The 22,523-nt window shown below is 48.8% G+C and overlaps 1 protein-coding gene across 1 annotated transcript; it reads left to right on the top strand.

Annotated features, from left to right (window-relative positions):
- Positions 1-2,211: 2,211 nt before the first annotated feature.
- On the top strand, positions 2,212-22,517 carry PRKAG2 (protein kinase AMP-activated non-catalytic subunit gamma 2). Its single transcript, XM_006150232.3, has 11 exons — positions 2,212-2,338; positions 3,771-3,852; positions 5,458-5,516; positions 6,921-6,966; positions 8,596-8,650; positions 9,962-10,088; positions 13,141-13,306; positions 14,171-14,208; positions 15,716-15,862; positions 19,007-19,100; positions 22,097-22,517. The coding sequence occupies exons 1-11, from the start codon at positions 2,258-2,260 to the stop codon at positions 22,126-22,128; spliced, it is 927 nt and encodes a 308-aa protein (XP_006150294.1). The 5' UTR covers positions 2,212-2,257; the 3' UTR covers positions 22,129-22,517.
- Positions 22,518-22,523: the final 6 nt, after the last annotated feature.

Genomic DNA, 22,523 nt, shown 5'->3' with positions numbered 1-22,523 from the left:
ACGCTACATACAGAGTTGACCGAAAAAAGAAGGGTGTTTTATAATACCTTACTTTATTTTCCTAATTTAAAATGCCAGTGCTTCTGTTAACAGTGTTGTTTTGTGTTTTATTACTTCAGTAACAATCTATCTTTATTCCAGACCAACAGAAACTTTATTATGATTTGGTTTTTATATTTATATTATTCCTCTTCCGGCATGGGCAGTTGTCTGCCCATGGGATCTGTGGGATCCAGTTCTAACCCTGCCGGTGCGGGCCATTGTCTGCCTGTGGGATCTGTGGGATCCAGTTGTAACCCTGCCTGTGTGGGCCATTGTCTGCCTGTGGGATCTATGGGATCCAGTTCTAACCCTACCGGTGCAGACCATTGTCTGCCTGTGGGATCTGTGGGATCCAGTTGTAACCCTGCCTGTGTGGGCCATTGTCTGCCTGTGGGATCTATGGGATCCAGTTCTAACCCTACCGGTGTGGGCCATTGTCTGCCTGTGGGATCTGTGGGATCCAGTTGTAACCCTGCCGTCGTGGGCAGCTGTCTGCCTGTGGATCTGTGGGATCCAGTTCTAACCCTGCTGGCATGATTTGTCACTCACCTATGTGACCTCCCGGGATCCAGTTCCTACTCCACCAGCTGGTTGGTTACCTGCCTGTGCCGTCTCATGGCGCTGTCTCCTGCAGATAGCAGATAGCATCGCTGGGGCCAAACCAGGAAGAGAGGTTAGTGTTTAGGTAGAGAAAGCGGGTCCCGGTGGGCTGGGGAAGGAGGGAGAGTATCCGCCCAAGATCACAGCTTGGGAATCCAGAGGCCTCAGGCTCTGACTGCTCCACCTCCTAGTCAGGTCCGGAGTCACCCCACCAGGGTCTGAGCTGGGTTAACTGAGCTGAGAAGAGGTGGGAGAGCAGGTCTAGGCGCCTGGGGCAGTAGATTAAGGCCCCCAGGAAGAGGGAGCTCAGCATTTGCAAAAGACTAAAAGACCTGTGGCTGGAGAACCTGGGGGGCGGGGGCGTGGCCTCAAGGCCGGGAGTGTGGGGAGTAGGGGCGGGGGCCTTTCCTCCCAGGGTCCTGGCTTACTTCAAGGATGCAGTCTTTTTTCCTGAAGCATCTGGAAGCCGAGAGGTGTTTGAAGCGAGGTTGGGAGAGGGTGCAACTGGCTTTGCGCCTGGCGAGCCTTCCTGGGTGCAGTGCGGGGAGCTGTGGAGGAGAGCCCGGCAGAGAGCACCTAGGAGTTAGGAATGAACTGGCCCCAGGGGTGGCCGTGGGGACGGACCTGGGAGACAGACCTTGAGATGCTGCGAACCCAGGGCTTCGTGGTGAGCTGTGAGGGCAACGGGAAAGAGCCACACGGAGCGCCCGGGCCTCTGCGAAGGGTCAGGCGGTGCGGCCATGCTGGCTGCTTGTGGATCCGTGTGGATCGGCCGTAGCCCCGTGCAGTGCTGTTGTTTGTGCTTAAGTTGTTAACTTCTGTCTTTAAATTTAAAAAATACTCTGTCCGCATACTTAGCATCAGGGCTCTTGCCCTGTTCTGTACATTCGTATTTCCATGTGGCAGCAGGGAAGGAGGAACTTCTCAAACCACTACGCCGGCCATGTGGTGACCAGCCACTCCACCTTCACCACCACACCACCAGCTGGCTGGGTAAACAATACCTTTTAAAATAGATATTTTTAAATTTCTTGTTGTTCAGGGCTAACAGGTGGCATGGTAGTTGTGGCCCTGGAATCCCACATGGCCAACTGCAGTTTGCATCCCAGACCTGGTGGCTTGCTTTCTAACTTTCTCCCTCTCTCCTTGTCTCTTGTCAAATTAAGAAAATAATAATAAATAAAATTAAATAATTCTTTAAAAAGTATTTCTAGTTGTTCTTCGTTAATACATGATAGTACAATAGTTCTGTTTTTTGTGTTATTAACCCTGTATTCTACGGCCTTGCTGCACCTAGACAGCTTTCCTGGATTCTCCGGTGGTACTGTCTGTGTGGCAAGTCCTGCAGTGTGAAATGCAGGTGGTCCTTTCCCTTCCCAGGCTCGCATTTTTCCCGTTTCATTGCACCTGCCAGGCCTGCGGGACCGCGTGGAGCTGAGTGTGCGCGCACGCCTGCTGCTGGTCTCCGCCCACGGGGAGAGCGGGCCACGCCCTCCCGCTTCAGTCCGCTCACAGCACGTTTGCCCTGTGTGCTCTTGCTGTGGAGAAAATCCTCTTACTGAGGCTCTGCCTCGTTTCCCTTCTTTCAGCAGAAGACTCCGAGAGTGGCGTTTACATGCGATTCATGAGGTCACACAAGTGCTATGACATCGTTCCGACCAGCTCGAAGCTCGTCGTCTTCGATACCACATTACAAGTAAGCATGCCGTTCTTGCGGGGCCCCAGGGGGGGTGGCCACGCTGCAGTCCCTTCTCCATTCTCTTCTCAGGATCTTGGCCGTGCACACACACGCACCTGGCGTGAGTTTAAGCCACTGAGTCCAGGACTTGAACTGCAGTTGACTACATGGGAGTCCAGCAACAGAGCCATTATGCCAAATGCTGGTCCCCTCCCCTTTTTTTTCTGAGAGATTTTTGGGTGCATGTATTCATCGGAGAGATACAGAGAGACAGAAAGCGAGAAATCACCCCCCAGAGGGGATGGCCACGCCACAATCCCTCCTACTCCATTCTCTTTTCAGGATTTTGAACATGTATGCACGCATGCCCGGCATGAGTTTTAAGCTACCAGGTCTGGGACTCAAACCACAGTTGACTATGTGGGAGTCCAGCGACATAGCCATTACGCCACCTGCTGGTTCCAAGGCCCCACTTTTCAACACATGGTTGGGTTAAGTGTCCACGCCCCAGCACCTTCTCAGCACAGTGGCTCACCACATTTCAGCATGTGAACTTATGGGGCCATGTTCCAACTGCAGCAGGTGAGCCAGCCTCACGTCACCGAGGTGGCTGGGCCTCTCCTCCATGAAGCACGGTGTTTGGGGTCAGGAAAGCAATGGGGCTCTGTGTCTGTGCTTCCAGTCAGAGATGCAGGGGGGCGGTGTGGAGAGGCACTCTTCATGTGGCCAGCAGGAAGTTGGAGTCCGGCGTGTCCAACAGCTCGGCCCTTCATGAGTGGTGGACGGTGTGCTTCTCCCTGCTATTCCCATAGTCTGGCTGAAGCTATGCCACTTTCCACACTCAGTTCCCAACATCCTCTTTGCCATTGAGTAGCCACCTCATCACGGATGTTCCCTCGCTGAGAACCAGGGCACGCTTCCTCCCGGAGCTAAGTCGCATGCATTACCGCTTCCTTACGGCTGTGGTCCTGTGCATCGGTCGGGCACCGATTGGCTACATGGCACTCCGCAGGCATTTCTTGGACGCAAATGCATACCGGTTTGTTTTGTTACTGAACATATTGAAAACAAATTTTCATCTCAGGAGTTCGATGTCACTTCGGTGTTTTCCAATGAATTAATAGCCACGTTTGGCGGAGTCAGGCTCTGAAGTGTAATTCTGTGGTATAGCTTTGAATATATGAACCAGCTTGGTGACCAAGAATCTGTCGATAGAATAAGAAAGATACGAGCTCTTTTGCATCGTTTAACCTCCAATTTCAGTACACATTTGGGTATGACACAGAAGGCTCTCTGCTGATGTCAGGAAATTCGGTTATTTTTAGCTCACCAAAATTAGAGAACTTGTCATTGATGATAACTGGTAAGATGTGGTCAGACGTGTTGGTTGGAGGTGCCTTTCTTCCTGCTATGTGGACCAAGCATGCTCTGTTTCTCTCTTCATCCCCAGGTTAAAAAGGCCTTCTTTGCCTTGGTAGCCAACGGCGTGCGGGCAGCGCCTCTGTGGGAGAGTAAAAAGCAGAGTTTTGTAGGTGAGCAGTGTGGCCCGGGGAGGCTGGCGGGGGCGGCTGGCCCGGGGAGGCTGGCAGGGAGGCTGGCCCGTGGAGACTGACCCAGGGAGACGGCCCCAGGAAGGCTGACCTGGGGGAGGCTGACCCAGGGAGGCTGGCCCAGGGAGGTGGCCCGGGGAGGTGGCCTGGGGAGGCTGACCCAGAGAGGCTGGTGTGGACAGTGTCCAGGCAGAAGGCCTAACTGCTGCAATAGGTGCCCTCGTGACATCCAGCCTAGTGAACATGCTACCAGATGAAAGAGCATTCTTGCTTTCATGGACTGGGTAATGTGGGCATACCAATAAACTCAAAACTTTTGTTGGTTTCCCTTTTTTTGGTTGAATTTTTTATTTGTCAACTTTTGGGGGCTGTGAGGGGGTGCCTGCAGCAGCCCAGTGGACAGACCCAGGTGGCAGCCGGAGCCTCCGCCACAGCCCCACATGTTGTAGACGTGTGTGCCCGTCCTGCGCCTGTCCTCGGTGTACGCCTCCTTGGTGGCAGATGAGATGGCGGGAACATGGCCGGTGGCTTGGCTGTCATCGTCATGCTATTAAAAAGACGGCGTGATTTATAACTACTTGAACACTGTCACTTCTCTTCTTATAAACCACAGTAGATAGTGGCATGTCTGTCTTGGTACCCATCACATCATTTTTTTTTTTTTTTGGAGAGGTTTTTGTGCTATAGGGCGCGTGCGCTCGCCAGACAGACAGAGAGAGACATAGAGACAGAAAGCGAGAAATCACCCCCCAGGGGGGATGGTCACGCCACAATCCCTTCTCCATTCTCCTCTCGGGATCTTGGGCATGGACGCACACGCGCCCAGTGTGAGTTCTAAGCCACTGGGTCCGGGACGCGAACCGCAGTGGGAGTCCAGCGACATAGCCATTACGCTAACTGCTGGTTCCCCCCATCACATCATTTTGAAATTACCTGTTCACGTCTGCCTCACGCCTAGCCCTCCGCCCTACCTGTTAGTCCTGGTGTCTGGCATCTAGCAAGCACTCAATAAACGGCCACTGCTAGAGCAATGGCTTTTCCAGTGCGTTTCAGAAAACAGTCCAAGTGCCCCAGATGAGTCAAGAGCTTACGGAATGTTCTTTGTTTTTTTAAAGAATGATTTAATTTTATGTATTATCATCATTATACTTTCTAAATGTAAGCGAGAGATACGGGGGTGAGGGAGAGGGTGAGAAAGCTAGCTGCCAGGTCGGGGACTATAATTGCAGTCAGCCATGTGGGAATCCAGTGCTCCGACCACCATGCCAGCTCCTGGCCCTGATCTGTCTTATTGTGAAGTCATTTTCATTATTTGATGTAGCTGCAAACTTGTTTTAATACTTTCTGGCAATTAGGACATTTTCTCTCTGATTTGCCAAAGGCTGTGATCGATCCCACTGTACTTAGGTTTCGCCCAGCTGCACTAGTGGATGCAGTTGGCAGACAGTGGGTCATTTTAAATGTACTAAACTATGCTTCATGTCTTCAGAGTACATTTTGTAAGCTTTTCTTACTAGTAAATACTATCAGTTCAAATTTTTCTTTGTTCTCATAATATTCTTTTTAATATCTAATTTTTCATTCCAGGAATGCTAACAATTACAGATTTCATAAATATACTACATAGATACTATAAATCGCCTATGGTAAGTGCAGCAGTCCTTGCTTTGTTACAGCAGTGTATGTCTATTACATATAGAAGGGTGAGTGTGTGTGTGTGTGTGCGTGTCTGTGTGTACGCCAAGGGACTTCAGACAGTGCACTGGAAAATGGAATTAAAATACAAGTTGATTATAGTGCAGGAAAAATTTCGAACTCCATACATAGTTTTTCATAATACACGTCTGCCATGAACTTGTTGAAGACCCCACATGGACCCAGGGTGCTCAGGTGTTCAGTATAAGATCACTGGCCATGTAAACACCTCACTTGACCTAAATTGTGCATGTGAAACTTGAAGAAGGTATTCTCAGGAAACATGAGAGGAATGGCTTCTTTCTTTTCCAGAATTTCTCAGGTTGGTGGAATTTTGCAAGCTTATTTGTTACCTAGATGTTCCGGAAGTCTCACTGAAGGGGTAACCCAAGGTCTCACACTATTAGGACAGTCCTGAGAACCCTGCTCGGCTGAACCCGAACAAGGGAGGCTGCTCCAGGCCTGGCTTCCCTGGAGATAAGCTGGCTACCAGGTTTATCTCTGCCATGAGTAGAGCTTGGTGCAGTTACCCAGCAATCGTGCAACCAGAATTCTGTGTTCCTGGTGGCTCTAGAGAAGGAAAGAGATGTGGAAATGAAATGTGTAAGATTCTATGTTGACGTTCTCCGCCAAATTGGAAAAGCCTCTCCCGGCTGAGCGTGGGCAGAACGGCGTGGTCCCAGCCCAGCTGTCCTGTAAGGGCGAGGTCTTCCCCTAACACTGACTCGTGTAATTCCGCCAGAGTGCTTCTGGACGTTGTTGGGGTTCTGTCTGTGACAGTGGGGAAGGACAGGGTCACGTGCTTTATTTAACTAGTACTGTTCCGGTGCCTGCAAGTTACCCGTCCAGTCAGTACTTGGTTACATATAAGGGGCAGTAGCTAAATTCCTATGGAAACGAGTGCATGAGACATACCCGAAGAAGGAAGTTTTACCGAACTTGATGTACCTGTTCTGTATCTATTTCCCATGACACGATTGATTTCTTAAATACTCCCAGCGCACATGAGTACTGGTTTTCCTGAGAGCGATCATAGCTCTGCTTTATGACTAGCAAAATTAGCGTAAGTGTGGTCTTTAAATGGACACATTTTGATAAAATGCTACCAAGTCCCACACACCAAATCTAAAGTCATTTATTAAGTCAAGGTCGCTAAAAAGCAGTTGCGTCTAAATACGCGACTCAGAGTTTGTCCGAGAACTTCAGGGTACATTTTTCTCCATGTTTTGTCTCATTTTCTAATGAACAGGGAAAAAAATGCCATTATGAGGCTATGTTTTGTCTCATTTCCCAAGGAATTTTATTCTCTGTTGTGTGCGTTAACATTTATAAAGAAGAGCATTTTTTATTCGCAGGTACAGATTTATGAATTAGAAGAACATAAGATTGAAACGTGGAGGGGTAAGCACTGTCGGGTGTGAAAAATCTTTTAATATCAGGGAAAATATGCTCATATATAAAGTATGTTTTAATGTCACAGGTCCTTGCCTCTGCTTAGTAGTAAAATGTTAATTAGACCTTCTATTCAGTTCCGTCTCGGTTCTGATGGTACGCCCTGCCATGCTGCTCTAAACACTGTCTGCTGTCTGTTCTGTTCAAAGGTACATACAGACTGCCCGTAGCTCGTAGGGCCTTGTGCCAAGGCTGGGGGCATAAAGCTAAATGAGCTAACCAAGCCCCCATGCCCCACCGAAGAAGCCTGGGATGGGCATCGCTGGAGACCCAGACCAGCTGAGGCGGAAGCGCTTTTGTAGAGCATTCTTAAAAAACACTGGATCAAAGTGGAGGGACCAATGAAGAAAATTTCAAATTCAAAATTGAGTTTGGCTTTGAGCTTCCCATAATATGTTTGATAGGATAGACAACTTAGTAACTGGCTGGAAAACTGAACACCAGTTAGAGTTCGCTAACGCTCCACGGGCCTTTTGGGCCAGCAGATGGCATGGAGGTTAGGGCGCTGGATCCCGTGTGCCCACCTGCACGGTTAGAGCCTCAGACCAGGCAGCTGGAGAACTGCAAGGGCACACGTATGCATGCCCAAAATCCCAAAAGGAGGATGGAGGAGAAGGAATGGCGGCACAGCCGTACCTCCAGGGGGTTGATCTTTCACTTTCCTTTTTTCCCTGTCTCTCTGGCAAGCATACCCACCATATAGGGGGAGAAAAAAAAAAAAAAGCTCCAGGGGCCTTTTAATTCTGTGTGATTTAATAGTTTTATTAGGTGATATATTTTTATTATGGCTTTATCAACCCAAGCTAAACAAATTGAGCCAACACAAAGTCCATATGGCCTGTTATGAAGTGATTATTTAACTTTAATATAGGTCTAAGTGTATTTACATTTTGACACCACATAGCATTTGGTAGTAATAACGAGACACTCTTAAATGTCTTCTGTAGAGAAACCTCAGTAAAGCAAATTAATGGCGGTCGGTATCTTTACAAAGGAAATTTCTGTGTGCTAGGAAGATGACCGACATACAGCAGGTTTTGAACATTAATTCGGTTTAAAAAATATTTAAGAACGTTCAAGGAACAAATCTTGTCATCTCTGATCCTTGTCTTATTACTTACAAAGGCAGCATTCTACAAACAGTTTGGGAGTCGGGTAAGATTGTTGAGACTGGATCCAGCAGGTGGCCCGGAGGTCAAGGCACTCAATCCCACATGGCCAACTCCACAGTTCCAGTCCTGGACCTGGCGGCCTGAAAAACACGCCAGGCACACATGTGTGCATGCTAAAAATCCTGAGAATGGGATAGAGAAGAATGAATTGCAGTATGGTCACCCCCAGGGGGTGATTTCTCTCTCTTTCTCTCTCCAGCAAGCACACATGCCCTATGGCAAGAAAATCTAAAAAAAAAAAAAAAATTGTAACTAACACAATAGTTTTTGAGTGCATTAAATTTCTTTTGATTTGAGTTTTTAATTCTAATTATTATCTATAAACTGGGAAGGACGTTTGAATTTATGTAATAACTGCAAACAGCAAATATGCTACTAATTGCATATTTTCTTTTTATAAATACAGAGCTTTATTTACAAGAAACATTTAAGCCTTTAGTGAATATATCTCCAGATGCAAGGTAAATTTGTTGTTTTTCTTTTCCTCTGAAAACATTCATTGAGAATGATCAGCTGTATTAATTTTTACCAAATTACCAGATGGAAAGAAAGAAAGAAGTGTGTCCTGCAGTCTGTATGGGGCCGGCCTTAACGCCAAATACTAAATTCAGTAAATGCGGGGCCGGAAGAAGCCCTGGCTGTTGGTAGTCGCAAGGATTGGGGTGGGCTCGGGATGGCTGCCCAGCAGTATTGAAAATCCCAGTCAGCTGTGGCAGAGTCCACGGGGAGTGCGAGGAAACCACAGATGCCTGGCTTGACCCCCACTGACTACGTGCGTCCTTGGAGAGCGGGTACTTGGAAATAGGTATTTAGACGTTCCCGCGATCGCAGCCACGGCGGTGCTGAGACAGCCACATACGCCAGCCGTCGGTGACGGCCGGTCGGAACGAGCGCCCTCTGTCGTCCTTCCGTCCTCCCTTTCTAACCAGGCCGCTGGCAGGGCGCTAATGTATGTCCACGTTTGTATAAGTACATTTTTGAAACTCCAGACCACCAGAGAGAAAAGGGTAAATGTTCATTTTTGTTACTTTACTGTTTTATTTCCGAGTCCTAACAAAAGACCTACCCAGCAAGCCGCCTTTCTGGAGTGTCACAGGAGGGCACTGAGCAGAGCAGCAGGGCGGACTCTGGGCACCGGACTTGCGGGCAGCAGCGAGACACCACGCTGCAAGGCAGTCCCACATGCCACGGTTTCCGGTTCAAGTCCGGAGACCCCGTCCCCCGCGTAAGCCAGGCACATCGCTTGCCCGTGACCCAGGTTGGGCTGAGGCTGGGGTGGGTCGCAGCTCAGGACCCTGCTGGGGCTGTCCTGTGTGTCTCAAGAAAGAAAGAAACTTTTTTTTAAGTGCCAGCCCTAGAAATGCTCTAGTGGGCCTGCACGTGGCAGCCAGAACCTTCGCGAGCCAGGAGCCGACTGCCGTGGTGCCTCCTCTGTTGCCAGTATTGTTTGTCTGTTAGCTTTCCTACAGGTTCCAGACGATTCTGTCATCTCTCAGCTAACATCATGTAATATACCATTAGAAAATGCCTCCTTTAGAGATCTACAGCTTGTACTTTTATGTGAGATAGTAACACAGGTTATGGGGAATTTTTTTTTTTTTTGATTGCTGAGATCTCTAAGTTTAAAACATTTCCAAAATGCTGTTTTAAGTTGCTCAACCTTTCTTCTTATTGTAATAGGAAAGCACTGACAATGTTGTAACACAGGGGTGGCCCAGGGTCTTCTCATTTCCTTTCAAGTCTCCTAACACCTGCCCTGTCCTTCCCCACAGCCTCTTCGATGCTGTATACTCGTTGATCAAAAATAAAATCCACAGACTGCCAGTCATTGACCCGATCAGTGGGAATGCACTTTATATCCTTACCCACAAAAGAATCCTCAAGTTCCTCCAGCTTTTTGTAAGTAGTTTTAGTGTTTCTAAGGCATAGTTACATTTATTGTACGTTAAGTAGATTGGCTTCCGTTACCCTCAGTAGAACCCGTTAGTTTTAAGGTCTCTTCTGCTAGAACTTCAGGTTCTCACTTACTACTGTGTGAATCGTACATTCTCCAAGTTGATTCCAGCTAGAAAAACAATCACTTTTCAGTGCAAGTATCAAAGAACCACACCAAAATACATATGGCATTCTCTGTTTAAATTAGCACATTTTATCACCCACCATATGAGGGGAAATAAAGCAGTCTGCAAGTGGGTCTAATTAAGAACTGCTGTACAAGATGGAGCGAGCTAACAGCTAGCGGGGCAGTCGTTCTACGGTGCTTTTATTGGTGTCCTGGTTTTAGAAACACATTCAAAAAGTACGATCCCCGACATGGTCTTACTGTAAATTGTGGCAGTGATAGAAAGACCAAAAGCACGTGACACTGTGGCGGAAGAATACCGTGTTGGTCCGGAGTAGGCCTGTATTAGCGGCAGGTTCCCACAACTGCTTTTGAAATGAGCTGGTTGCACAACTGCCAAAATGTAGAGGCAAGTTTAAAGAATGTCACAGACGCGGGACCCGCAGTTAGCATAATGGCTATGTCGCTGAACTCCCATGTAGCTGACCACGGTTCAAGTCCCAGACCTGGTGGCTTAAACTCACGCCGGGCACATGTGTGTGCGTGCCCAAGATCCCGAGAGGAGAATGGAGAAGGTATTGTAGCGTGGCCATCCCCCCTGGGGGGTGATTTCTCGCTTTCTGTCTCTCTCTCTGTCTTTCTGGTGAGCGCTTGCACCCTATAGCAAAAAACCTCTCCAAAAAAAAAAAAAAGAATGTCACAAACACTAACCATCTACTTGCAGTTCGCTTTCCGGGTTCTTCACAGCGTCGCCTGAGGGGCTGAGGTGGCATTACCCACCCTGGAAGCAGCTGTCAAGGGCCACTGTTGCCGACAGACGCAGCTCTAGAGGGTTTAGTGAGCAAGGGGGTACCTTGTCATTCAGACAGCCCTGCATTCTCATCGCTTCCGAATGCAAAGGATACTCTTTCTTAGCAAAGAAATGCTAAGAAAGAAGGTAGGGAAAAAAGCAACTTACCATGAAAGGATGAAGAGGCCCACAGGTGGCATAGTGGTTGGGGAGCTATACTCCTACTTGGTAGACCCGGTTCAAGTCCCAGACCTGGTGGCTTGACACTCAAGCCAGGCACGTGGTAAGTGTGCCCAAAATCCCGAGAGAAGAATGGAGGAGAAGGGATTTAGTGTGACCATCCCCCCCTGAGGGGTGATTTCTTGCTTTCTCTGTCTGTCTCTGTCTCTCTGGTGAATGCATGTGCCCTATAGCAAAAATCTCTTTAAAAAAAATTAAAAAGAAGGATGAAGTTTCATACAAATACCATCTAGGAAGAAGGGCTGGGGGTGTCGATATCACCTGGAAGACTGTGCATCTGGGATGCAGTGGCCTTGATGGCTCAGGTTCTCTGGGCACAGAATGGGCAGGTGGGTGTGAGTAGCTTAGTCTGTCATCATTTGAAAAGAGCATTAACCACAGGCGTGGATTACTGTAGGCCTGCCTGCCCCGCACTCTACCTGGTAGACCTCCTCCCTGCCACCACCCTGTCCAGTAGGTGTTTTCTTCCGTCCACCCCATAGCGGATGCCACCAAGGCTGAGTGACTTGCCCAGGTCTCATGGTGGGCATCCCAGCCAAGCACTACAGCCCTGCAGCCCCCAGCCCCCTGTAGCTCTGCACCCAGAGAGGCCTGCAGGGGAGACCTTGGTGTGCACTGGAGGAGCCCCAACTCAGAAACAGGCACCAACCACCATGGCGGCTCCCGGCCCTGATGTCTCTGCTGTCGGGCTGCAGCCTGAGTGAGACCAAGGCCAGCGAGCGGCCTACAGAGGCGTCCTGAGTGTTCTCCACTAAGTTGAGAAGGTGGCCTCTGCCCGGTACTGCCTCACATTGGGGCCAATATGGTAATGAGAATCACGCTACTAGGATATTCAGTTACAGGTTTTCAGAGAAAAATACAGAATTTGTAAGTAATGAAATTTCAGAGCCTGACTTACACTGAGGGTTGAGACCATTGGTGGAGAAGAGGTAGCATCCCAGAGACAGCGTTGGCCTGAGCACTTGTGGTGCAGAGCAGGGGACTGTCCATGTTGAGACGGACCAGGGGACCTAATAGGTCTTCCTTTCTTTTTCTCTAAATCTCTAGGATTCTAATGATTTGAATATTCAACTCTTTGTCTTGAACATTTTGTTTCTCCTAATTCTTCATCTTCTCCTGATAATTATGAGGTACACCGGGAGGATAGAATCAACTACACCTTTATAAAAGGTGTATTTTTGAAACCATAGACCGTATTTCATTATAGTCAAACATGATCCCAGATTTTCTCTTCTGACTTATCCTTCCTCCTTTAAAACAGCCCACAAAAAGCAAAGTTAATTTGTAAGGGTTCTGTGAATTCTGTTCAGCTGGCTTGGCCTTTGTTCCTAGTAGACAAAGTCAGCCCCCAGAGATAGTTCAGGGTGTAGAGGTGGGTGGTGTGAGGGTGGGCACAGCAGCAGCTCCACCAGCCCCACCAGACGCTCTGGGTGTGGACGCATGTGGATCTTAATAAATACTGCCAGATGCTGACAGCAAGACCAGGAATTTAATGAATAATTAAGAATAAAGCATTCAGTTCTCGGTGGCTTCCAGGTCTTAATTTCCCAGATAGACCTATTAGTCATTCTCTTCTGTGTTTTTTTTAGAGAGTTAAATGGGGAAAGAAAAATATTAAAATGTTAATGCTTTCTAGTATTATCCCAACTAGTTAAAAATGAGCATAGACTTACAAACTAGTTTGAACAAAAGCTCCAACTCTGTAAGTGTCATCTCCGTATGAATTCAGACACCCACGTGGAGTGTTAGCAAAGGCCGACTTGAACTTGGTGGACGTAGTCCTCTCCCGAGTGTGGACATCTGAACGTGAGGAGCGTGTTCGGTTCTAGAGCGTCTGCGTTGCTCTGTCCTCTGCTCAGATGTCTGATATGCCAAAGCCCGCCTTCATGAAGCAGAACTTGGACGAGCTCGGAATCGGGACGTACCACAACATTGCCTTTATCCACCCGGACACTCCGATCATCAAAGCCTTGAACATATTCGTGGAAAGACGAGTGTCAGCTTTGCCTGTTGTGGACGAGTCAGGTGCGTGCGTTTGGCTGCACCCGCTGAACAGAAGCAGCCGCGCCCCTCGTCAGGGTGAAGCCACTGTGGTGCGACCTAGCGCCTCCAATAAGTGGGGCTGGAAATGGGCACAGTGGGTAGCTTAGCACAAGAGAGCCCCTAAGATAATGCCAATTAGAAACTGGCTTTACTTCATATTTCCAGTAAGATACAATGTTATGTCCATTTAAAAACAGACAAGTTGGACCAGCCAGTGGTGTGGTGGGGAAGGCAGCTGGACCTCACATGGCCAACTCCACAGTTTGAGTTCTGGGCCCAATGGCTTGAGAAACACGCTGGGCGCTTGTGTGGGCATCCCCAAAATCCCAAGGGGAGAGATGGAGAAGAGACTACAGTGTGGCCACTTTCCATGGGGGGAGGGGGGTTGCTTTCTCTCTCTCTTTCTATCTCCAGCCAGCACACATGCCCTCTATCAAATTTTTAAAAAGTAAAATAGAGGGACCAGCAGTTAGCATAATGGCTATGTCTCTGGACTCCCACGTAATCAACCGCGGTTCAAGTCCTGGATCCGGTGACTTAAACTCATGCCAGGCGCATGTGCGTGTGTGCCCAAGATCCCGAGAGGGGAATGGAGGAGAAGGGATTGCGGCGTGGCCATCCCCCCAGGGAGTGATTTCTCGCTTTCTATCTCTCTGTCTGTCTCTGTCTTTCTGGTGAGCACACGCACCCTATAGCGAAAACCCTCCAAAAAAAAAAAAAAGTAAAATAGACAAGTTTAGTTTCTTTTTCCATGTTTAACCTTTAGCAAGTCTCTAGTTAAGACTGATTTTAAATTAGTTGTCTTTTGTTCCTAAGACATTTTCTAACATCTATTTTTGTTTTTAGGAAAAGTTGTAGATATTTATTCCAAATTTGATGTAATTGTAAGTATTTTTAATTTTGTTACACTTGTTTAGAGTGCATTTTAAAAACTCATTTAATCTGTTTTTTCTTACTTTTTCCCTAATAATAAATAACTCCCTGGTTAATAATTTAATAATCATCCCTAATTAATATTTCATCATTTCTAGCTTTTTGGAGTGTGGGAACCTTAGAGAATCCCTCAGGCCCCTCGCAGTAACTGTATTTTAGTACTCACTGGCTCAGCACTGAGTTGCATGCAGCAGCATTTCATAATTCTCTGCCTTTTCAATGCGTGTCTGTCTGAGCCAACACCGCAGTGCACGTGTGTTTCAGACGCCCATCTGTGCGTGAGGGAGAGGGTCACCCGGCCTGTAGGCGTGCTCAGTGTGCACACAGACCCCTGCTACTCACTGCTTAGGGACTGCTGTCCTGAAGACCACGGCAAGCGTGTGAACAGAGCTATGTGTTTCAATCCAGTTACGTGGGGCCCAGCAGGTTGTTCGGTAGTTACGGGGCTGGACTTCCGTATCGGTGACGGTCCAGACTGAGTACTAGAGGCTTAAAAGTCACTCCAGGGCTTGCGCATGCATACCCAAGATCCCAAGAGGATAATATAGGAAAAGGGGTTGAGGTGGGACCATCCCTCTAGGGGGTGATTTCTCACTTCCCCCCTCATCGTCTCTCTGTGTCTGTCTCCAGCAAGCGAATATGCCCCATCCTATGGCAAAAGCCTTTAAAAAGGGAAGCAAAGAAACTTAAAAATAAATAAATACAGTTATGTGCAGTCCTGATTTGAATTCCTGGTCTAAACTGGCGAGGCGCATTGTTAAAACATCCTTCCGTGTGGCGCTCCCCTCCCGTTCGCTTGAGATGCTTCCATAGGCTCTCACACTGATTCTAAGAACGGGAGCGGACGCTTGGGTGGCCCCAAACCAGCACGCCATGTTTTGCCACAATTTTCCCCCTACATTACTCTTCTGCAGTTGTGGCAAACCTTTGAGTTCATCCTGTTCTGTGGGACGTTATAGACACACACGTGAAGATTATTTTCTGGGCTTTGGGTTGAGAGAGGCCCTCGAAGTTAACCGGAATGCTGAGGATCCAGCCGTGGCGGGGCGTTCTCCCTCCAGATTGCCTGGCCCCGACGGTCCTGGAGCTGTGTTCCCTGCGGAGCTCTTCGGGAAATCTGGGCAGGCACTTTCCCTAGCCCGGGGACATTGGTCCTCCGCTGTATCTCTCGGGCTGTCACAGACTCTGCGGCTAGGATGGAGAATATCTTTATGCAATCAGAGTTCCACAGAGTCGCTTCATGGTTCAGGTTCTCCTTGTAGGATGAAATCTTACGACAAGGCGATGAAATAGAATACTGACTGCATGTTGTCAGCCAGAGAGAGAAAACTTCTGATATACAGTAGCACCAAATTATGATAAAGTTTTTAAAAATCAGCTTGCCTTAACCTTATGAAGCTTGGTCATTAGCATGAATTGAAATGAAGGGGCGTAATTTTTTCCGTTACTCCATTACAGAATCTTGCTGCTGAAAAAACCTACAATAACCTAGATATCACGGTGACCCAGGCCCTGCAGCACCGCTCGCAGTACTTTGAAGGTGTTGTGAAGTGCAGTAAGCTGGAGATCCTGGAGACCATCGTGGATAGAATAGTAAGAGCTGAGGTGAGACGGCCTTCCCAGTGCCCGCCTGCCTGCCCTCCGAGTCACGCTGCCGCAGGTCCCAAATAGCACGCGGTCTCGGGATCTCGAATGGAGGACAGGCCCATTAGGCAGCCACGTGGAGCTTAGACAGGCCCGGGAGGCAGCCACGTGGAGCTCGGCACACAGTGGCCGATCTGTAAAGGGTGCTTGAGTTAAGTGTGTAAGTCCCGATAGCATAGTTGAACCGGATAGACTGGTAAATATGTTCACGTTTAAAATATATTGGGTCTTGGGGAAAGTCATGACACATTTTTGTATAGAAAAATACATCAGGACCTTCCCATGACCTAATACGTGCTCAAGAGAACAAAAGTTATCCCAGGAGCTTTAAGTTCCTCTGAAGTATTTTTTTTTAAATAATTATTTATTGGGACCAATTGATGGCATAATGGTTATGTCACTGGACTCCTGCATAGCCAACCATGGTTTGAGTCCCAGACCTGGCAGCTTAAACCTCACGCTGGCCATGTGTGTGTGCATGCCCAAAATCCAAAGAGGAGAAGGGAGGAGAAGGGATTACCGAGTGGCCATCCCCCCCCCGGGGGGATGATTTCTCACTCTGGCGAGCACATGTGCCCTATTGGAAACATCTCTCTCTCTTTCTAAAAAAAAAAATATATATATATATTTATTTATTTATTTATTTATTTATTTATTTATTTTTATTTTGACCAGAAAGAGAGAGGGAAAGTGAGAAAGCAAACCACCAACTCCTGGACTCTTAACCGTAGTCGGCCATGTGGGAGTCCAGGGCCTTAACCACCTCGCCACCTGCCAGCCCCTCCACTGAAGTGTTTATAAATTCAGAATTTAAAATGTATAATGTAGGCCTGGGCCATAGCCTAGTAGTTAAGGGAACCAGGTCCCACGTGGCTGGCCGTAGTCTGAGCCCCTGCCCCAGTGGCTGGAGGACACATTGGGTGCGCTTATATGTGTGCCCGAGGTCCCAGCAGGATGGAGAGGTGGAGGACTAGGATCACGGCGTGGCCACACTCCATCAGAGAGGGCTTTCTCTCTCTCTCTGGTGAGCGCATGTACCCTCTGGCAGCTAAAAAAAAAAAAAAAAAAGTGAAATATATATTTTTTCAAAAAAAAAAAAAGTGTAATGTATATGATTCTCACAAAATGAATGATAAATCAATAAAATTTTTTTAATGTTCCATTTTTTTCCTTCCTAACGTTTAGATAAATAGCAAGTGGTCTCCTGAGCCACTGCACTGACATCCACTTATACTGCACTGTTTGTACGATTCCCAGGTAGCGTTGCATAATACCTTAGTAAAAGATTGCTTTATACAAACCTAACTCGGCATGCCCATTTCCACACCACCCTCTCCTTATCAGACGGGTAGGACTGTTACGGCCTCGCTCTGCGGGACTAAAGGATGCGACTTTGATTCTTCTAGAACAACCCCTCAGCGGGAGAAATGCACTTATAATAATACATCTGTTTTGATATTATTACAAATGCCTGGTGGGCAGCTGATCCCGCTTGGCTGACCATACGTTTCAAAGCCCAGACCTGGAAGCTTGAAAAGCGTGCTGGATGTGGGCACGTGTATGCTCCAAACTCCAAAAGGGGAGAGAGATGGAGAAGGGAGTGTGGGCAGCCGTGCTTCCTCACTTACCCCCTTCCGCTTCCTCTCTCTCTGCCTTGCCCTAGTAAGTGCATGTACCCTCTGGTAAAATTTAAAAAAAAAAAATGAAGATGAAAAATTACGTTAGAAAAGAATACCTGTCGCTGGGGAGGACGCTCGTCGTGTGTTGCTAAGAGAAAGGCCCGTTCCGTGTGGGCTCCATTCTTCGCGCACACGTGCACCTGCAGAGGGGGCCCGCACAGCGCTGTGGTGGCAGTGGCCATGTCTGGGGGAGAGCCTGGTTGGCAGAGAGAAGATGGCAACCCCAGTGTCCTCAGGTCGTCACCTGGTGAGCCGTAGGCCTTCCATCACAGGCAGAAGGGCGTGGAGGGAAGTAACGGTGCAATCAGGGCGTTTCCGGGGCTGTCCTTCATGACTTCTTTTCCTCAGTAAGCTCTTTCTCAAGAAGATGGCTCACGGGGACAGAAGCCAGTCTCCAGCTTTAGTGCTGAAGGCAGGAGGAGGGGCAGTGAAGACTGCGTATTTGTAAGCCATACATGTAGCCCTGCCTTTAGGGACCGCGGACGGGGACGTGCCGAAGGCGAGACTCAGCAACATCACAACACACTCTTCTAGGTCGCTATTTCTGTCTGGGCAATGACCTAACCCCTGGACCTTCAGTAATTCAAGAACAGTTATCAGTGCCCCCCTTTAGATACTTATTGAACTTTATTTATTTGCTCATTTATTTTAATTTGAAGAAAGAGAGACACACACGGGGGGCGGGGGTGGGGGGTGGGAAAGCAAGCCACCAGGTCCAGGGCTCGAACCATGTTTGGCCATGTGTGGGTGTCCAGCGCTTTAACCACCATGCCACCTGCTGATCCCGCAGTTACCATTATTAAAAAATAAGTGTAGACTATAAGGTATTCTCTGGTGCTAGATGTAAACAATGATTTTTATTTATAATTGTAGCTAGTGAATAATAGCTTTATGTTTTATCACAATGTTATCAAAGAACGTAAAAGTTTTTTTCAAGAAACTCTTCAAAGAAATTTGTTAACCAACGTGAAAAAGAGAACCAAGTGATTTAGTTTTGTTTTTTTTTTTTTAACCTAAAGAAAGTTATGTCAGGGCCAGTAGGTAGCGTGGTGGTTAAGGCGCTGGCCTCCCACATGGCAGACTGTGGTTCAAGTTCCGGACCTGGCAGCTTAAAAATCATGCTGGGCCCCAAATCCCAGGAGAACAGAGAAAGGATTATGACGTGTCCATGCCCCTGGGCAGTGACTTCTCACTTTCCCTCTTTCTCTCTCTCCATCTCTGTCTCTCCAGCAAGCACACATGCCCTATCTCAAATTTAAAGCAGTCAAGCAGATCAGTATTGTACTTCACCCCCGACCTTCCTGGTTCTCTGTTGCTGCTGGTCTTGTTCGTGGATGGATTCGTGGTCTAAGGACACAAGCGACGTGCTCTCGCATCGTGAAGCGAGGTTCGGCCTGCACTGACCTGTGCCCACTTTGCTCTGCAGGTCCATCGGCTGGTGGTGGTCAATGAGGCGGACAGCATCGTGGGCATCATCTCCCTGTCAGACATCCTGCAAGCCCTGGTACTCACCCCAGCAGGTCAGGTGGGGAGGGTGGGAGGCAGAGCAGTGAGTGCGGCGTTGAAGCCCCGTCCCCCGTCCCCGTCCAGTCCCCTGTCCCCCCTCCTCCCACCAGATGGAGGCCTATGCGCATAACTTTGTAAACCCTTTTCGGTTTTTGATTTGAAGTTTGAACGCTGCTGGGTGGGGGGCTCCTGGAGGGTGGTCTGACCTGGAGCGCCCTGTCAGTGCCCAGCAGTGCCGAGCAGTCTGAGTCGTGGCTGTGTTCCTCGTAACCTTGTCCGTTGAACGGTTACAGTCTCTTTAGTCTTGCTCCTCGAGGACTACCAACTTGAAAACAAAGGAAATTCTTAGGGTTCTCACTTACTGAAGCCTTATCTTCTCTTTTTTTTAAAAAAGCGCATTTTGTATAGAATCAAACGAAATAGCAGCCCAGCCTCCATGGCGCAGTGGAGAGCCAGACCACAGTGCTGGGAGCCACGTGGCTGACCCCGGCTTGGATCCCGGGCCTGTAGGCCTGGAGCCCACTGGGCACGCCTGTAGGCCCAGGATCTCACTGAGCTGGGGGCCTGGGGAAATGGGATCAAGTGTGATCAGACCTTGCTGGAGGTGCTCCTCTCTGGTGTGTGTGCGGGCAAACATGCTCTCTCTCTCATGAACAAAAAAAATATATATTTAAATACCTAAACACAAAGTTTAATTCATTAAAATTGTATGAAAATTACATTCACACCCAAATGGAGCTGGTGATAAGCTCTCATACTGCCAGACACTTGGAGGGAGCCTTCGGGCAGAGCGTTGGGGGCTTCCTGTGCATCATGAGATTTACTGGCAAGAGGTGGGCTTAGCTCTCTCCCTCTCTCCATCCCACTCCTCTGCCCGCCTGCCCTGGTCCAGTATAACCACCCAGCCTTGGGCAGGGCCGCACAGCCACAATGAGCTCCGAGATTAATTGGCGTGCACTTTGAACTACAGCTCGTTTTTATGAATGCATAACCCCGAAGTGCTGCACTAAAGGCAGCTCTGCCACCTGCAGGGAACATCTTAGTCACTAAATGAGAACCCCAAGAACTGATTCCAGGAACGCTGGTCCTCTCGGGAGTTCTCAGACCAGTGGCGTCAATGTCACCTGGAACGCCTAGAACGAGCCACCCCCACATCTACAAATCAGAAACATTCACTCGGCTCAGCAGATGGCAGAGCAGTTATGTCACTGGGCTCCCGCGTAGTCAACCACAGTTCAAGTCCCGGACCCGGTGGCTTAAAACTCACACCGGGCACATTGTGCGTGTGTGTCCAAGATCCCGAGAGGAGAATGGAGGAGAAGGGATTGCTGCGTGACCATCCCCCCTGGGGGGTGATTTCTCACTCTCTGTCTCTCTGTGTCCCTCCAGTGAACCCGCGCGTCCTATAGCAAAAATTTCTCTAAAAAAAAAAAAGGAAAAGAAACATTTACTGAGTCAGAGATGAGCCTAGTATGGCAGTCATTTTCAGATTTCAAGTATTAGAGAAGCCAAAGCACAATCTTTATAATCATGAACTAGTCATAACTAAATAAATGTGAGGTTGTTTATCACATTATATGTAATAGCCTAAAATTGTAAATAACCCAAATAACTTTCAAAAGAAGAATGGAGAAATTGTGTGTGTGTGTGTGTCCCCATTTGATGGAATACTATACAGCAGTGAAGATGGACCCTACAGGTATATTTGACTGCAGCAGGGTCCCACAGTGTTGGGCAAAGGAACCCAGGCATGCGATTACATTTATCTGAATTTCACACAGGCACCTTCTGTAAATTAGGAAAAGGTCTTTCCTCTGGGAAGACCTGTCCCCACAGGTATGTAATTTGACATCTTCAGAAAAAGTCACCCCTTTCCAGGTGACTGACCCTGGACCAAGGGAGAGCCTTCCCAGTGGAGTCGCCGAGTCCCAGCTCCTGTCTGTCCTCCCGGCCAGGGTTTTCTGGGCACTGCAGACTCGGAGTCAGCCAGTCTGGCGGTGTGCCCTGTGTAAGACGGCTAGGCTGGACACGTTTACATTTCCACACAGAGCTGATCTTTCAAAAACCTAAGTCCTGGTGCTCTTCCTTTACTGCTGGTGCAGGGCGGAGCCCTCCTCAGCTGGCACTGACGGTGTCCCACAGGGCTCACATCCCAGTTCCTGACGTGCCAGGCCTGTAGTGCTGTCCCTGAGGGAAATGTCCCACGTTCCTGACATGCTCGTCCACAAGTGGTGGCCCTTTGGAGGGCACTCCTGCGGGACGCAGGGAGTGTCTCTGAGGAGCAGGCAATGTGCGTGGGAGGCTTGAGAAAGCGGGAGTCTACAGGGGTGGCCACACTGTCAGCCCGGGTCCCCGTGTGCCCCCCACAGAGCCGTCCACAGTTAGCCTTGGTTTCTGCAACCACAGAGCACACAGTTGACACCGGCCCGTCCCCTCCTAGTGCGTGAGATGGAAGGAAAACGCGTGGGGGGTTTGCGTGGAGCAGACGTCAGACCAGGACAGGCGCTGCTGGGCGCTGTTGAGGGATGATTGTGAGAGGCGCTCTTCGGAAGCACCCCCTGGGACCAGCAGATGGCATAATGGTTATGTCATGGACTCCACGTTGTGGCCACAGTTTGAGTCCTAGACCTTGCGACCTAAAATGCATGCCAGGCACATGTGCATGTGTGCCCAAAATCCCAAGAGGAGACTGGAGGAGAGGGGATTGCGGCTTTATGTCTCTCTATCTCTGTCTCTCCAGTGAGCGCACGTGCCCTATAACAAAAGAGAGAGAGAGAGAAGCATCCCATTAGTGATGGGCAGCCACCTTTCTCCAGAGTGGCCAGTGGTCCCGTGTCCTGACTTGCTAAGGTTTCCTCTCTCAGAAAGCCATCGGCTTGGGCCTGGGCTTCCAGCAGCTCCTGCTGTGAAGCCTCTGGACTGCCCCTGCCCCCACAGGCCCTGCCCTCCCAGCACAGGTCTGCAGAGAACCCAGCAGGCAGGGTGACGCTTCCATTTTCCACCCTGACAGGTGCCAAGCAAAAAGAGCCGGAAGCGGAATGACAGCTGCCTGTAGCCCCTCGAGGAGAACTTGAAGCGTTTCTGGGTCGCGTTTTGCCTCACGAACACTGGCCGCGATGGAGGAGAGCAAAACGGTGCAGAATGTATATCAGGGTTCAGTGATGGGTGTTTTTCTCCAGTGATGTTGAAACTAAGAATAAAAGAGAAAGATTTTATGTGCTTGACGAGTCAGGCTCGCATTCAGAGACTGTTTTCAGACCCTCGTCTGAACGATTTTAAATGCTGTCTGTCATTAAAGTGCACTGTGTCCTGCAATCTTTATTATTTTTCATTTCAAAGAATTCGCTGGTCTGGAACAGGGGAGGTGACATAGGTGAGTGGACAGCAGGTTCGGATCCCAGTGCCTTCTGTCCGAGTACAGCAATACCGCCCCGCTG

This window comes from Tupaia chinensis, unplaced genomic scaffold (genome assembly GCF_000334495.1).
Source record: "Tupaia chinensis unplaced genomic scaffold, TupChi_1.0 Scaffold000280_1, whole genome shotgun sequence".
NCBI lineage: Eukaryota > Metazoa > Chordata > Mammalia > Scandentia > Tupaiidae > Tupaia > Tupaia belangeri.
Note: the sequence above shows the minus strand (reverse complement) of the source record. Positions and strands in the feature narration are given on the sequence as shown.